The following is a 15,093-nucleotide window of genomic DNA, read 5'->3' on the forward strand; positions in this document are numbered from 1 at the left end:
GATGCAAAGCTAGTTCCAAGTGAATGGTTCCTAAATCTATGGGTGGGATTCACACAATCCCAGTTACTGAGATCCTGATGTGACTTCTAAATGTTGAAGACTTTCAGAAGGAAAACATGCAACTGAAAGTATTACCTGAAATTATAATTTAAAAAATGAGCTTTAGAATAGAGTCCTACATGAGAAAAGGAGGAAAAGGGAGAATACCTCTAGGCACCATGTGAATTAATCCTGAACATAAAAATCAGTCTACAGAGTCCAGCAGCTCCTCTTTTCTAAACTGTTAGTGGCCAAACAGGTTAAGAGTCTTCGTTCAGAACAGAAGCTCTTCTCCTGCATTCTTCAAATGGGCCCAAGTGATTGAGCAACAAGCATCATCAGATGGGTTTTAACCGCACCTCCTCTCTTGCCTTGGTCTGCATTCACCTCCTCCTGCTCTCCTCCTTCCTTCCTGCTTCCTTCCACTCCTTCCTCTCTGGAGTTGCCTACCTGCTCACAGGTCAGCTCCGCTGGGCCTCAAGAACCTGGAGCCGCACACGAACACCCCTGTACCCCTCAGAACCCTTGGCTTCAGTCCTGGTTCTTCTTTGACTTCACTAAAGCAATCCATGCTGCAGATCCCCATCATCCAAGGGGATGACTTGTTGTTAAGCATGTTCAAATTCTAACTTGAATATGTTTTACAAACATGACAGCTTACTGTCACATGAACATAAGCTTTTGTCCCCATACACATGCAAACACCAACGACAAAAATTCACGTTTAAGAACTTGTTCCCTGTTCTGGATTACACAGTGGCAAGAAGGAAAATGTCTCAAAGTCAGTAATTTTCAGCAAGAGCAGGAATCAGTGTTTTAAGGATTTATAAGACTCTGACCTGGGCAGTCTTTGCTGTCTACTCTCTTCCGACAGATGGCAATAGTTTCTCTCCTAGGCAAAAAGCACTTGGCCCAACACTTTCCTGCCCTTAGAATGCTAAGAATATTGTGGCAGCCCCAAGAAGAGGTCATGACCTATGCCCTGACATACTGCAGGGAAATCCCCACCTAATTCATTGGATCTAACCTTTTTTATGGATCTTAAACTGTTTGGGAATTTGATAAAGGGTTCTTCTCTTCCCCACCCTCAAAATGCAATTATGGAGCCGGGCTGGGTGGCTCAGCCTGTAATCCCGCACCTTTGGGAGGCTGAGGTGAGTGGATTGCCTGAGCCCGCGGGTTCGAGACCCGCCTGGGCAGCGAGACCTCATCTCTACAATAAATCAAAAAATCAGCTGGGCGTGGTAGCGTGCGCCTGTAATTCCAGCTACTTGGAAGGCTGAGGCGGAAGGATCGCCAGAGCCCAGCAGGTCGAGGCTGCGGTGGCCGGGAGCGGCCACTGCATTCCAGTCTGGGCGACAGAGTGAGACTCCAACTCAAAAAAAAAAAAAAATGCACATTTGGGCAAATGAAAAAATTCTGCATGAAGCTTCAGGGGCATCAGCTGCTTGCTACGGCCCACTCATGGGACTGGCCAGGAGCCAGGGATCACAGGGTAAAGCACCTAAAAGGTTCTGGTTCTTCCTTTACATGTTTATAACACAAATTCTCTAAAAACTATATTTAAAAATCTTTTATCAGAAGATAGAGGCATTTCACATCTGAGCTAGAAAAGGAAAAAAGAGAAAAATCACTAACCCTAGATATTCTTCATGAGCACATCAAAAATCTTAAGCAAACAAAAAACCAAAAGGTCTTCTTTCACTATCAACTGAGTGTATGTTCTCTTTTAGTCTAAAGTCACTTCTGCAATCTCTTCTCTTTTTAAATGTGGCGATGAACTATGCTGTGAATGTCACAGCAGGCCTGTGACTTGGCAAACCACCTCATGAGTCTCCTCAACCACAGCAGGGCTGGCTGTTGCTACCTGTGGCTCCGCTGATCTCTGCAGGGCAGGATGCACAGACTCGGAGTTGCCATTGGAAAAAGACTCTGATCGGGAAGGCACTGGTGGCTCCAATACTCTGCCTGTTTGCTTAGACTGGGCTTCAGGGGAGCTGTGGTTAGTTTTCCTAAATCTATCTTCCACCTGCATCAGAGAATTAGAAGACATAACTCAGTGTTAGTAGGGAAAAAGTAGATATATTGAAAGTCTGAAAGTGGAAGAAATCTAATGAGAAGTTTTCTGTTTTCTTCAGCTACAAGGAAAGAGAGGGCAGCTGGGAAAAAAAAAGAAGTAGATAAAGCAGTGCAAGGATTTGATTCTGGAAAAAGAAAAGACTTATGAAGACAAAAACTAAGCGAGGCAGCCTCTAAGATCTCTTTGCTCAGAATTCTAGAATTGTATATGACGATAAATTAGAAAAAAAATTAATCTGGCACCATCAACAAAACCAACAGGTTGGAAGACTATCATCAGGAATCCAGACCACATTCATTCCACCAAAAATAAAAGCACCAGAACAGGCAGAATACATGTTCCCAGAATCTGCTCTTGCAAGGGCAGACACAGTGGAAGGAAGGTTACCCCTGTAGGCCAGGATTCAATGCCAACCTCCACCTGTCCAGCATCCTGAGCAGGTGCTACTCCGTCACATCCTGTTCTTGAGCTCTGGCTGGGCCAAACGAACCAGTAACAATTTAAGGGCAGTTGGAAAGTCAGTAAATTGAACCACAGGCACACTTCGGCCTCATTCTAGTTTGGGAGAAACGTTAACCGGGCCACTATTCCGCTTGTTCACATTTTTAAGAACAAACGTGCCATATGCAATCTTCTTTGTGTTTAGTTTCCAATTATTCTGAGATTCAGTAACTGAGAACTCTGGTCCTTTATGAAAAAAGCACTAACTGGACATGAAACCCTGGACAAGCCAAGCCCCTCTGCTCCCTTGAACCTCAATTTCTTAGCTAGAAGACAAGAAGGTGAATCGTTAGCTGACTTCTGCGACCCATTCTAGCATTAACAGGACACATTCTGAAGAGACATCGCATTCCTTTCCACAGAAGAACCAACATAGGACCCAGCACCCAAGCAACGAAGGAGAGACGCTACCTCACGAGCTCTGTCAGCAGGTTCATAGTGGGGTTTGGGCTCGGGAGCGTGATAGCTTGGCTTGCTCCTTTCCTGCTGCGGCGGTGGCTGCTGCTGCTGTGGGTGCTGCGGGTGCGGCCTCCTGTGGTCATGCTGTAGAGACAGGAGATATGCTTGTTCTTGTTGCAACTGCCTCTGGAGCCTCTCTGCCTGCCGGTGCTCCTCCATCTCCCGCCATCGGCACTCCTTGGAGAGGGAGAGGATAACACTAAATCTATGGGACACTGGAGAGCTCACCTCTTCTCTGGATTTCTTCCACTTTTTAAAAAAAGACAAGACATTTTTCCCCCTTGTTTCACAACAAAACAAAATGGCTTGGATTTTAAATAGCACATTACCTGTGGGGAAATCTGACAGCTGTTGCTAACCATAATATCAGTGGACAGAGTAAGAGAGAATTGAATTAAATGTCAGTTTCAGTGGTATATACACTAAGTAAAAATCCTACGGCATGTGCTTGATCCTACAGCCCACAGCATTCTAGTTTGTTCACTGAATGCCAAGTTCTGTTCAACATCTGTCTCTCTACCAAATGAGAACAGTTAGCTGAGACAGAGAGAGAGAGAGAAAGAGAGAAGGAAAGAAAAGTAGGTAGGTTAAAAACCACCTTGCAAAGTTCCCCAAGTAATACAACCATAAAGGACATCTCCATCTGAGCCTGGCTGCCCACAGCAAAACCACAATGCTTGGGTGACCACCAAGCCTGGTTGACTCAGGGGAGGGAATGAACGAGCCCTGACACTACAGAAGGAGACGGAGGCGGGGCGTTACCAGTAACATGGCCTGCTCCTGGAGCAGCTGCTGCTGAAGGACTTCCAAGTGCCGCTGCTCCTCTTCTAGCTGTCGCCTGATATACTCCTGTCACACAGAAATCACCCAGCAATCAATTTATCCAAAAGGAAAACATCAGAACCACCTGCATGGAGCACCAAGAACCATCTGCTCCAATCATCTATAGTAATAATTCACTTAGTGATAAACATTTTAAAAAAATCTATTGCAAAAGATTTTTCCATAAATTTCAAATTGGCCAGTAAGACCTGAAGAGTCTGATATGCACTAAATAGGTGATGACAGGCATTCTCACGATATACATGCAGGTATTTGTTAAAACATAGCTATTTTAAAGGAGGATACCAGTCCTCTTCAGGTTGGTAGACTCCAGGGGTTCATGAGAAAGGATCACAGAGGGTTCTGATGAGTCAATGTTTGTTTACTGGTCATTATTTATAGCAAGCATGGATTCCCCATTTTCAAAACCTAAAACCAAAACCTGCCTAATAGTAAAACACAGTAAACGTAATTTGTGGGTTTGCTGACCATTCCGAGGGTACTTGGAATGACTGCATCCTGAAAGCCATGGTCTGGGCACACCAGGCCCAGACAACCCCCACAAACGAACAGGCCCAGGCTCCTTATGATGAGCTAGCCATGGGGTGGGGGGGGGGGGAGGAGAAGAGAGAGGGAGGAGAAGGAAGGAGAGGGAAAGGTGGGAGGAGGAGGAGGAAGAGGGCAGGAGGAGAGGGAGAGAGGAGGAAGGCGGGGCTGGGTTTTTTTTTTCCTTTTCAATGTGAAGGGAGTGATCTACCTTCACAACAACGAAAACAAGTAAGCACACCCAACACACGATATGTAGAGAGGAAAAAGCCTACCTTGAAGCTGTATGCATGTCATAATGGACACTGATCTCAGGAGGCCTCAATCCCAGCTCCGTCGAGGACTGGCGCTATGACCTCTAAGCAAATGCTAAACCTCCCATTTTCTCAATCTCCTCACTTGAGAAATGAGCATCAAAAATCTCCTTTCCCAACTCTCAAGTTTTTTTGAAGCTCAAACATGCGACAGACAGAAAAAAATTTTGAAAAGCACACGTTTTATAAACAAAAGAGGTTTCCCTCTTTTTTTGACAAGGAAAAAAGTTAACTACCTGCTCTATAAGGGGAGTAGACGAAGGAACAGGAGGAGAAATTTTATCCTGAAATTCAGATTACTTTTTAGAGTGTCTACTGCTGACCATCCCTTGTATCATGGTGCACACCTTAAAATAAAAATAGTCATAGGTGTGGGCTGAACAGAGTTTCAGTTAAGAATAACTCTGGCTAGAAGAATACTGGATAACAAAGAAATCACAGCGTATAAATGTCCTCATAAATTCTTATCTTACAAAGCAAACTGAGCCAAAAAGAAGACAATCTGGGGAGCGTACCCAAAAGGCCACTGATTGGCAAAGATACTAGTTCTGACCTGGGCTCCAAGTCCCTTTCATTTATGCCTAACCCCCCATGATAAATGTTGTGCCAATACCGGCCCTAGAAGGCGGTGTATGGTCTTACCCAATAACAACTAAAAAAGAAACCTGACTCCTAACTCATTTCTTCTTTGAACAAAACAGAATTAAATCATAACTTGAAAGATCAGTTGGCACACTCATTTGTTTCCTGCCTTCAAACCACAAGGACAACCGGAAAAATCACATCCTATCAAAATCACAAAGGTCTCAACACACAGTCAACGAATGTAGAGAATATACTACACATTCACACAAACATACATACTTATGCTGGAATGAAATATGTCCTACAGCACTGTTAGCATAGGGAATTATTAGTTCACAGTAGAACTGAAAAAAAATTTTTTAGAATTCTTTCAAAAACAAGAGGTACCAAATACTTGCTATTCACAAAATTTAATGACTGCCATTAAAGCATTAAAGATTAATTACTACCATCATCCCTCCTCTCACAATCAAATTGTGATAATTACCTCTAAGTGATTTAATTCTTAAAAGCTTGTATTCTCTCCTTTTTGCAGTCCCCAGATATAAACATAACTAGAAAGTTAGAATACCACTACACAGTTAACTGGCCAGTAAGTAAAAAAAGCTACCATAGAGAGTATCACTAAAAATTCTAGAACAACACTGATGAGCATGCAGACCCAAGTCTCAGAATATCCAAGGTACATGATTAGTATCAAAGATGGCAGCTGAACAGTCACATTTCAAAGTTAACATCATGGTTTATAAGTAGTTAAAATATAGATGTTAAGTATTATTTAAATTGGTCCCTAATCATATCATTTTTTCTTTATTCAAAGCTCCTAACAAAGAGATCAATTCTCTAAAGACCAAGGCAAAAGGGCTAGGCTAGTCAATTTTTGTTCGCACAGGTGGCTCAGGAAACAAAATTTCTAAATAAAATCATATCTAGCATTAATAAAATGCTGTGAATATTACTAAAACCTAATCTTTTTTTGAACACATTATTAGTTTTTTTTTAATGCTACATCTGTATATACGGAACAGCATGCTAATATATATTATAATATCCACTTAGCATTGACTGTTTCAAACATTTCTCATAAGAAATGCCTTATAGTTGAAAAAGTTAATTATCATCCAGATATTTGAGGTCCACAGCATTTAAGCCAAGTCTGAGAAGATGTATTTAGAAGTCTTTCACACATATTATATTATTTGGAGACCCCTTAACTGGTATCCTAAAGGTTTCTAAGATGTACTGATCTACAGATATTTTGGTGTCTCACCATTTTTAAACATCTGAGGTTCTGAGTGTGTGTGTGTACATGTGTATGTATGCATACACACGTGTGCACTTTCTGCCCCAAGTCCCCCAGCTGTGCAAAGTAACACACTTCACAGATGACTGCTTGGAACATTCTCTGTGAACGAACCTGTTCTCTTTCCACTCTCCTCTTTTCTTCCTCTGCCCGTCTCCTCTCTTCTTCTTCTTTACGCCTCCTCTCCAATTCTTCCAGACGCCTCTTTTCTTCTTGTTCTCTCCTCCGCTGTTCACGTTCTTGCTGCCTTCTAGCTTCGCGCTCTCGCCTTTGTTGCTATATAAGTAAAAATGTATATCAGGGATTTCCAGCTATGGCTCTGGTGACAGTGTGCTGATCAGTCACAGGTGGATGACAAAGAGAGGTTCGTGGGCCCCATGTCTACCAGCCAATTATTTCCACATTGCCCCTCAGCCCCATATATAAGGCCTTCCTTATAAATACTGGTCAAAGGCGCTATGTTTCTGTGAACCCTTATAGGATTTGGTTTCATTACGATAACAATTATTCCCCACTGCTCACTATACCACAGCAATTAAGGAGCAGAAAATTAAGAAGATATTATTGGGCGTCATTAACAGAGTCATCCAGAGATCTTAAGTCAAAGAAAACTACCTAAAGAGAAAGAAATAAAGGGGAATAGAAATACAACAAAGAAAGGGAGACATATAATTTAAAAAGGGGGGGAAAAGAAGCACACAGCAGGAAAAGAGGAGGTAACACCAACAAGAATAAAAAGGACCATTATTATTACTACAAATATTTTTAAAACTGCTTGAGCAAATGCTTACTACTATGTACCTGGCACTGCGCTAAGTATTTTGTACTTTTTTATTATACTTACTTTACCTAAAATAATTACCATAACAACCCTAGGACATCAATATTTCATCCCCACTCTAGAGACAAGAAAACAGGTTCAGCAACGTTAAGCGACCTGCCCTGTGTCACCAGCTGAAAGAGCTGCTCTGCCTCTAAAGCCTCACACTACCCTGCAGCCCATCAACAGGTGTCAAAGGTGCTTCTCCATCGCCAGACTCACTCAGTTCGCCTTTATTGATCTAGGCTCTTCTATGCAACCCTACAGCACAGAGCAACATGACAGACCAGGCATACAACTGACAGCTAGTCTCATCTGGCCCAAGGTTTTCTGCCGGTATAGCACTCATGTAGTGCACAACACAAGAGTAACTAACTCTACCCATGAGTATGCAAAATGCGAGGCTCTAGACTAGGCTAATGAAGATGTTTCAGAACTGCAGTCACTAGTCACGTGTTGCTCATGACCACCCGAGAATCTGAGGTTTTAATTTTGTTACACTGAAATTTAAATTTAAATGGTCAAATGTGGCTAGTGGTTACTGTACTAGACAGCAACAGCTCTAGAGGATGTACAACCATCAAATTTCTTTTGTATCTTTTTTCTTTTATATCTTTAAATTTTTCAATACAGGAACCAAAACAACTCATTTTCACCAGTACATCACTTACAGTAAGTACAAGAACACAATCATTTCTCCACCTCTGGTAATTAAAAATCATTCTATTTTGCCGAATGAGAAAAACAGGTTTCTGAAAGTAGGAACAGTTCTAAACACAAGTTATTTAGGTCAGGTGCAGTGGCTCACACCTGCAATCTCAGCACTTTGGGAGGCTGGGGTGAGAGAACTGCTTGAGCCCAGGAGTTTGAGACCAGCCTGGGCAACAAAATGAGACCTCGGCTCTACAAAAAATTTTAAAAACTAACCAGGCGTTGTGGTGCTTGCCTGTATTCCTAGCTACTTGAGAGTCTGAGGTGGGAGGATCACCTGAGCCTGGAGGATGAGGCTGTGGTGAGCCATGATGGTGTCGCTGCACTCCAGTCTGGGCAACAGAGTGAGATTCCAACTCGGGGGAAAAAAATTTTTTTTAAATACAAGTTATTTGATTCCATTAGATATTTCTGGTTAGCTACATGATTCAGTTTAGACATCTGTCCCTCCAAACCTCACAATGACATGTGACGTCCCAAGGCTGAAAGTGGGGTCTAGTGGGAGGAGACTGGGTGGTGGGGTAGGGGGGATCCCTGAGTGGCTTGGCGCCCTTCTTGCAGTAACGAGCAAGTTCTAGTTCTATTCATTAACCGAGAGCCTGGCACCTCCTTCTCCTCCCCCTAATTCTTGCTTCTCCTCTAGCCATGTGACACACTGGCTCCTTCTTTCCTTCTACCATCATTGTAAGCCTCCTGGGCCTCACCAGAAGCAACATGCTTCTTGTACAGTCTGCAGAACCATGAGCCAAAGAAATCTCTTTTCTTTATAAATTACCCAGCCTCGGGCATTCCTTTACGGCAAATGTAAAATGGGCTAACAGTTTCCAAAGATAAACATATTCTGTGTGTTTACTTTTGTGCAAAATACATGATGCAGGACAAAACAAACACACTTTCGATAAACTTGAAGCTAAAGTGCTTCATCTGTCATTGGGTTCATTTAAAGTTGAAAGCCTCCTGAAGGGGTGGTCTCAGAGCCTCCATCCTGCGGAGCTGCTTCACACCCCGTGTCTCTAAGGTGGCAGGAAGTGCTGAGAACAGGGTGCACACACAGCCTGTGCCTGATGCTGATGGTGCAGGTTCCCAAGAGAAACCTGCCAGAATCCACTGGGTTTAGCAAACACCTGGCAGGTCAGGCAGGAAGGGCCCCACCTTTGGATGGAAAAAAAAATCCACAAACACAACAGAGGTAAGGCAGGGAGCCACCCACATGTATATGTAAACAATTCTGTCAAAATCAGTCAGACGAAAGAAAGAAAAAGGCAACAACTGTCTACACCCTTAGAAGCACTACCTTCAGAGACTTCAGGGTCTAGGACAATCAGATTAATGTTTAGGTCAGAGGCAAGGGTCTTCAGAATACACTGAATGTTATAACTTTCCACACACGAAGTAGCTCACACAGGTTAAAGAGGCTCTCTGGGAAGCTTAGTATGCACTGTGGATTCCTAGAAAGGAAATGGAAACGACTCCAGGGATGGTGGTTCTGGCCCTGCTTGTGTCTCCCTGGTACAAGCCACTCCCCACCTAACTTGTCAGGACACAGATGTGTGTGGGTGGGGTCTAGGCTGAAATCATCCCGGTACAGAGTGGCAAAGCCACACAGTTTGGAAGTAGTTGACAGCTGGTGTCCCAAGTAGGGAAAATCTTTAAAAATGTTTCTCATAAGCAATGAAGGACAAGAGAATCACTCCTCCTGGAGGATGGGGCTTTCCCTCCCTTGACCACCAGCCTGGGGGTGAGCCTGGGTGCAGACACGAAAGAGCAGTAGCAGGAATGAAGAGCTGAATGGTCTGTCTCTATGTCAGCAGTCTCCAAAAGAGAGCCGGATACCACTGCGCACAGAGGTCCCCTTTATCCAAGGTTTCGCTTCCAGGTGAAAAACTGCAGTCAACCACAGTCTAAAATATGAAATCGGAAATTCCAGAAATCACAATTCCTAAGTTTTAAATTCCACACTGTGTGAGCAACGTGATGAAATCTCAGAGTCCCACTCCACCCCTTCATATAAGGGTGAGTACAGTACAGCAAGATGTTAAAAACAGGAAAGCCCAAATTCACGTAACTTTTATTATAACATATTGCTATAACTGTGCTATTTTATTATTAATTATTACTGTTAATTCTTATTGTGCCTAACTCACAAATTAAACTTCATTACAGGTAGGTATACATGTGTAAGACTTGCTACTATCCACGGCTGCAGGTGTATCCTGGGAGTCTTGAACATATTTCCTGAGGATAAGGAGGGAGGGATACTGCATAGGAACAAAAACTAAAACTTTTATTTATTTATACTTTTATCTCATCCTTTAAAACTATTTTGTTTTATAATGCACATAATTAGTACAACAGTTTGTGAGTAGATACACCTCTGATGAACATGCTCAGTTTCTTTTACTGATCAAAACTTTTGAGCAGAGTGAGTGCACTCGCGTCACACTGATTCATACTAATCTTCAATTAATGCCCCTGTCTTAGAGTATCTCTTCCCATTCTCAGCTGTACCTGATTTCTCCCATGTTTCTGCTGTCCACTTTTCCCAGGTAGCGTTTACCTGCTCCTGCTGAGGAGAGGAGCACAGCAGACCAGCTGCATTGGGTGAGGGAATCTAACTGCGCTCCTGCATGCTGTCTGTCTGTCTCTCTCTCTCTGTGTGTGTATAATTTCCTCTCCAATAAATCTCTTGCTGTCAGTCCCACCTATTACCTCCTATTTCTGACTCATCCAGAGTTTGCAGTAAGATTCAGCCTCCTTATAGACTGTCCTCTTCCATGCACTATCTAATTTCCACAATTTGGTCTCTTTTCTTTTTTCATTGTCCCCATCTTTATGTTATTTTAATTTTTTCATAGTCATTTTAGTGGGATTTTTCGATGAAAGCATCAAATTGTTTTTGTTCAACTGTTCCTCAAACTCTATATAATTACATTTTTATTCAATTAATTGAAATTTATAACTTTAATTAAATATACACTATCAAAGAGAAAAAGCAACAACAGGACTGGCTACCTTAAAAATCTCAATTGTCAAATGAAAGCCTCAGATGACTTTCTCTTCTAAGTTTCATGTAAAAGTACCATACTTTTAGTGACTAGATCAACACTAAAAAAAGGTTGTGAACTCCTTGAAAGCAGGAATCACGTCTTATCATCTTTTCCCCATCGTACGTTTCACACATCCCTTTCAAAAGAATGCAATACCTTCTTGAATAAAATTTAACCATCACAACTGGCACATGACATCCAAAACAAAAACTTGCTATCATTTTATTCAGCAGTTCGTATCTAGAGAAATGAGCCTCTAGAATCACAGACCACTAGATTCCATAAAATCCAATCAAGTCCTAAAGCAGTCTTATCAAGATCACCAAATGCAAGTGCACAAAGTCTTGAACAGTAATTATTATACAGGATAGTGCCCTATACTTTTAAAAACACATCCTGAAAGTCTCTGGATAGTCTGGAAGGCCATTTGACAGTCTAAGGTAGCTCTGGGACTCAGAGATTAGAGAGCTCAAGCCCAAGGGTTCATCTTCAAGTGGGCATAAGTGTGAACAAGTCCTTTCTTTCCAGAGAAACACAAAAGACTACAAATGACTGACTCATCCATTTGAGAAATACAAGGGGGATCCACCCCAAGAAAAAACTGGAATTATCTTTTGGAGGGTGGGCCCCCTGTAGTACACTTGAAATCTATTCCTTCAGATCCAACAGTCAACCAAAGTTTTTATCTGGAAGTTTTGAGAAGGTTACATGGCAATCTGTGGAATCAACATCCTGAGTTGGGGTAAACAGGTGACTGGCTCTTCCACCTTGACAATGCACCTGCCCACACTACACTGAGTGATCAGTTTTTGATCAAAAAACAGCATGACCCCGTGCCCACCCTTCTTATCCACCAGCTCTCCCCCTAGCGACTTTCTTTTTGTTTTCCCAATGAAAAAAAGTCCTCAAAGGGAGACACTTTGCCCGTGTGAAAGAGGTGAAACAAAAAATGGCAGAAGTACTAAAAGGCATCGAAATGGACGAGTTCAAAACTGTTTTGAGCAGTGGAAGAAGAGCCTTGATAGGTGTATTGCATCAAATGAAGAGTACTTTGGAAGTGACTGAAGTTTAAACATGTAAGAATACACAAGTTTTTATAAATTCTGGGGATCTTGAGGTCCCCTTCGTAAATATTAAGCATCTTGGGTATACAAAGACGTATTAGAAACAGCTCCTCGCCTCTCCACTCCTCTCCTCTAAAAGTCTTGTAGGGAAGATAAGTTATATACATTTAAACAAACAAACAAAAAACCCAGGAAGGCAACGTGGAAACTAGTAAGTTTCCCAAGACTATCCCACTAAGCAAGTCCTGGTTGGTGGGACCAAACAGCTGGCAAGACCAATAGCTAAGGCGAAGAACACTGTCATTACTAACTCTGCTTCCACATTATGCTCTCATACTTGAAATGACAAACTGGATCAACAGCAAGAAATCAAACTATCAACATGAAAACCAGATAGTTGGAACAGGCCCTCAATTTGGAGAGGTTGGGGAAGCACTAAAAGGAATAATTAAAAGTTAAAGAAAGCCCTTAGTAAATGTATCTTAATAGATGATTAATGTGAAAAGTTGGCATCTGTATTAGACTCTCAAAAGAAAATGGCCAAAAATGAAACATACACACCATCAGCCAAATAACATCAATCTACACTAGATTAACCTTATGCCTATGATTTCAAATAACAAAACCCAGGGAATTCCAATGAACATGCCTTTTTAGTTTTACCCTGCTAAGAAGGATAAATATGATATAATCCTCTAAAGTTTTTACAAACTGATGTCGTTATTTTCTTAAATCATCCTTTCTTTGAAAACAAAATCAAACAAATTGAAAACCTGCACGATGCCCTAAAGTGATTTCCAAATCTCTTAAACTATAGAGATTTTCTTGTTACTTAAATTTTCCCAAGCATGCCTGAATAAATATGTACTTTTCCAACTGTTCTTTAATTATATTCCCTTTCTAGTTTGGTATATAAAAGCAATGCTTTCATCTCACGATTCTAAAAACTTTTCTAAGTAAGTTATAATGATAATCCTGAGATCGATTTATTGGCTTTAGTAGAAATTAACACATCAATAAACCAGAGTATTCTTTGGACTCTACCATTTCCAATAACTTCTGAAATTATGTAACTACTGCGCGCATGTACCACAACCCCTGTGGCCTCTTTTCTACAAGTTCTGATGAAGTTATAGTAGAGAAACTTTATGCTTCTTCTCCATCAACAGATAACAAATAATGTGAGCTAAATTAAACTAACTCTTCATAAAATTTTACTGTCAATAACAACCAAACACTGAACTGGGATGCCAAGAGAACATTTAAGAACTTATACAGAGTTCTTAAAAACAAGATAGGCACCCTCTGCAAAACAAATGAGATGCTGACTTTACAGTTTCAAGGCCTTAGCTGTAGGAGCACTGGCATGCCAGAACACTCTGATTACTGACATATTAAAGCATTGTGCTAACATGTACTTCTGATGTTACATACTAACGGATTGCAAAACAAAGGCCTTTTTATAAGAAAGGAGGGGTGAGGAAATGGTTCCCTTTTCTTTAAAAAGCATGAAAACTGCTGAAAAGTCCTTGGGGTAAAGGAGTTCATTGCCTTCCTTCTAAGATTTCAGAGCCAAGAAATAAATACACAACAAATACATGGCATGGTTTAATAATTTCTTACTGAGAAACTTCCATGCTTCCCTAGTGTTACTATAATTTAACATCAATACTAATCCTGTTTCACAAAGAAATTACTTTTTCCTCTTGCTTCCCTTTGCTTTTATTTCTTCTACTTCTACCATCCTTCTAAAAATTTAACTTTGGGATTTGTAGAGATGACAGTAATAAATGCTACTGTGGATCCTCTTGGTGGGAAAAAGGAAAACAAACTGCTGGGACTCATACTAACATTTACCTCTCCCTTGGAGGAAGCAGATTTTCCAAAATCACAAAATGACAACTTATATATTTCAGGGCTAAAGACTTTCAAAGGAAAGTTCATAAAGACAGGAGATTAAAAAAAAAAACCTGCAAAAAAGATTCTTAGATAGGCAAAGTTTGAATATCCTATCAGTAGTGTTCAAGAATAGAAAACTAATCAGGTTTTCTCTAGGACACCATCTTGTTTAATATTTTTTATTAAACTTACATGAAGAACCAGGAAAACATGTGTGAATGTCATAAGAATAGGGAGAAACAGATTGAGATCATGATTCAATGAAAAAAGAGCACAAAACCACTGGGATACAGTGACACTACAACTAAATATATAAATTTTTCCTAATAAACAATTAAGTAAAGAATGGGAAAAAAAAGTTAGCCTATGAATAAAATTGTGAAAAAGTTATCTAAAGTCCTCTAAGAGTCAAAGGTGTGTGATGATGCTCTAAACAGGAAACATAGTATTACAACTTTTTGAGGGAGGAAGATCGTTATCCTTTTCTAAATCTGAATAATTCACTAAACTGACAATACATGAATGTGCTCAGAAGAGAAAGACTCGGGGAGCAAAGTCAATACATAGACCAGGAGGGACAAGGAAAGAGCACGTGACAGAACTCTCCATAGTAAACACGGGCTCAGTATTCTTTTTTCTTTCCCTGGGACCATTCAAACAAAACAAGAAAAATAGAAAACAAGAATCTCATTTTCAGCAAAACTGAGAGACAGATTCCAAAATATTTGCAAGGACTTCCAAAGATACCCAGTTAGCACAGGGGCCAGAGAGAAGGATGCAGAGAAGCAGAGGAAAGAGGTACAGTCAATAGTAGATTCCAGAGAGCACCAAGAGAGGGTGGGAAGATAGGAATGTATATGTTTCTTAAAGATGAACAAGCTATGGAGGACAAAAGCACCACCC

General features: G+C 41.1%; 1 protein-coding gene across 3 annotated transcripts in view; it reads right to left on the reverse strand.

The window, feature by feature from the left end:
- Positions 1-15,093, reverse strand: part of MAP4K4 (mitogen-activated protein kinase kinase kinase kinase 4) — a 111,712-nt gene that overhangs the window by 36,755 nt on the left and 59,864 nt on the right. For all 3 annotated transcript variants that reach the window (XM_021711178.1, XM_021711177.1, XM_021711176.1), the window contains exons 11-14: positions 6,764-6,925; positions 3,842-3,928; positions 3,032-3,256; positions 1,907-2,068 (exon numbers count right to left, since the gene is read on the reverse strand). In XM_021711178.1, the coding sequence (XP_021566853.1) occupies positions 1,907-2,068; positions 3,032-3,256; positions 3,842-3,928; positions 6,764-6,925 (636 nt within the window). The remainder of the gene's footprint in view (positions 1-1,906; positions 2,069-3,031; positions 3,257-3,841; positions 3,929-6,763; positions 6,926-15,093) is intronic.

The sequence above is a fragment of the Carlito syrichta genome, unplaced genomic scaffold (genome assembly GCF_000164805.1).
Source record: "Carlito syrichta isolate Samal-C Ts95f unplaced genomic scaffold, Tarsius_syrichta-2.0.1 Scaffold301896, whole genome shotgun sequence".
Taxonomy (NCBI): Eukaryota; Metazoa; Chordata; class Mammalia; order Primates; family Tarsiidae; genus Carlito; species Carlito syrichta.